Here is a 2,217-nt window from a genome sequence, read left to right on the forward strand (position 1 = left end):
TCACGAAAGTATTGCCATTCTAATTTAGTTATAATAATAGAAAATCAAAATATATTTCAAAGACAACTTGGAGAAAAGTATCAGGAGCAGACTGACTAAAGTACGTGAAACTTTTATTGCTCAATTGGATAAATTTTCTAGAAGAGACTGCAAATAATATGATTGCGCCGTTTAGTATACTCCTAGCTTTTTTCTAATTATTCTCCAGACTTAAATAGTGCATCTGCTTATTTCTCCCTTTTTTATAATTTAGAGTGGTTTGGATGTTTAGAGGTGGTACCGGAATTTAAAGTTTTACGGGTTCGAGATTTTTGGTCTCTTTAAGTTATTTTATTTTATATTAATAGTTTGTACATATTTAATAATTTTCTTACAATAAATATATCAAATCTGGACCGTAGTTACCGAATTCGACCAGAACCCGTTAGCTGTATTGTAGCTCCATCTCAGCTTTGAATTGTAAATTCGCGGGAAGAATTAAATGAGAATTGTAGGATTCATAAAATAGAAGAAAAAACCTTACTCTAAAATATGAAGAAAATAAACAATATGGAAACATATGATCACAATATATTGTACAACAAAACATTACATGACCAACCATCCATAAGAACCGAATGGCTTTATTCATACTTGTTACAAGCAAGGTCTAAAGTAGCAAGATTATTACATCTTGTCACTACATAGTACGTACAAGGTTATACATACTAAGGGTATATATAACTTAAACTCTTTACATATAGTGATCAGTTGTGAGGCTGAACTTCAGTAACTTTATCCATGGCCTCACCTGCATAGGAGCAACACCTTTTGCAACCATTGTAACCTTTCCTGCAGCAACCATAGCGGCATCCTCTACGTTTATAACCACCACCATGGCCACCCCCATAATATCCATCATTGCCAATGCCATTGTATCCGCTACGTCCGTCAAAGTGTACTTCATTCTCGTTATCCGATTTCATTGCTGCATCAATTGTGAAACTTAAAACATGGTCTGTTTGACCATAAAAAAAATTCTCTTTTTTTTTTCGAAATTAGTTTGGCCATGAAAATTTCAAGTTTTACTTGAATTGAATTTCGAAATTTTTCAGAATTTAAAAAATCAAAAAGCTATGTTTCAAAATTTTCACATTAAATCACTCACAAAAATTTAAAAATGGCTCCAAATAGTATTCATGTCCAAACATTTTCAAATACCTCTTTCTATATTTACTCAATAAATAAGTTTTAAGTTCCACTGTTCTTATTTTACCCGTTTTACTTACATTAACTTCCTATCCAGTCAATTTAAGACGCACAAAATGAAGTAGAAGGAGTACATATTAAGAGTTATTATCAAGCTATAGTGATAGTAAATACAAAAGTGTAACTCAACTACTAGCTCGATGTGGAAATCAAGTTGAGCTTTATTAGATGATAAACACTAATTTGAAAGGTTAAAGAATGTTACAACATGTTAAAATACATCAATGCGTACAAATTTATTGAAGAGTCGCATATATAATTAGTTAAATCATATACCAAATAATGAGAAAAAAGAATTTCATTTTTTCAGAGTAAAATTACAATGGGAGCAAATGAAAGTAAGCTTACAGTTGGAAGTCTCAGCCAATTCCGCAGCTACAACCTCAAAGCTTATCAGGAAAAAAATAGCCAAAAAAAGGCCAAGAAACAGAAATGCCTTAGAACCCATATTTTCTTTTTTGTTCAAAGCTTAGTTATGATTCTTTTGAAATTAAGGGATGAAGAAACTGATATAATCTTGGGTTCTATTTATAGTAAGATTTGAATGCATAAATAATTGAAGGGAAGGGTACTACTTGAAGGTGTGAGGGAAAATGTACCCCGGGCCCCGGGGTGCTTAATTGTTGTGGACCAATGGATACAAAACATAAGCGAGCCATAGTTTAAAATTTATGGGTTCAGAATTTTAAATCTTTTAAGTTACTAAGTTTTAAATTTATTAATATTCAATATATTTTTAAGACAAATACATAATTTGGACCAAAGTTACTGGATTCGGTCGAACCCATAGGTTCTACCCTCCCTCCGCCCTTGGATACGAAGAAACCTGGTCTACAAGTGGCCGGTAAAGAGAATGAAGAGATCTTGAGAAATGGGAGAAGTTAGAGTTTAAGTTATGTGTTCGGCCGAGCGCAATAGTTTTGGTTCAAAATATGTATTTATTTTATAAGAAATTCATTAAATATGTAT

At 32.1% G+C, this 2,217-nt stretch overlaps 1 protein-coding gene across 1 annotated transcript; it reads right to left on the bottom strand.

The window, feature by feature from the left end:
- Positions 1-548: 548 nt before the first annotated feature.
- LOC104215503 (glycine-rich protein-like) lies at positions 549-1,754 on the bottom strand. The gene is made up of 2 exons (XM_009765314.2): positions 1,597-1,754; positions 549-967 (listed from the first exon to the last, which is right to left on the bottom strand). The coding sequence occupies exons 1-2, from the start codon at positions 1,694-1,696 to the stop codon at positions 747-749; spliced, it is 321 nt and encodes a 106-aa protein (XP_009763616.1). The 5' UTR covers positions 1,697-1,754; the 3' UTR covers positions 549-746.
- Positions 1,755-2,217: the final 463 nt, after the last annotated feature.

This window comes from Nicotiana sylvestris, chromosome 1 (genome assembly GCF_000393655.2).
Source record: "Nicotiana sylvestris chromosome 1, ASM39365v2, whole genome shotgun sequence".
NCBI lineage: Eukaryota > Viridiplantae > Streptophyta > Magnoliopsida > Solanales > Solanaceae > Nicotiana > Nicotiana sylvestris.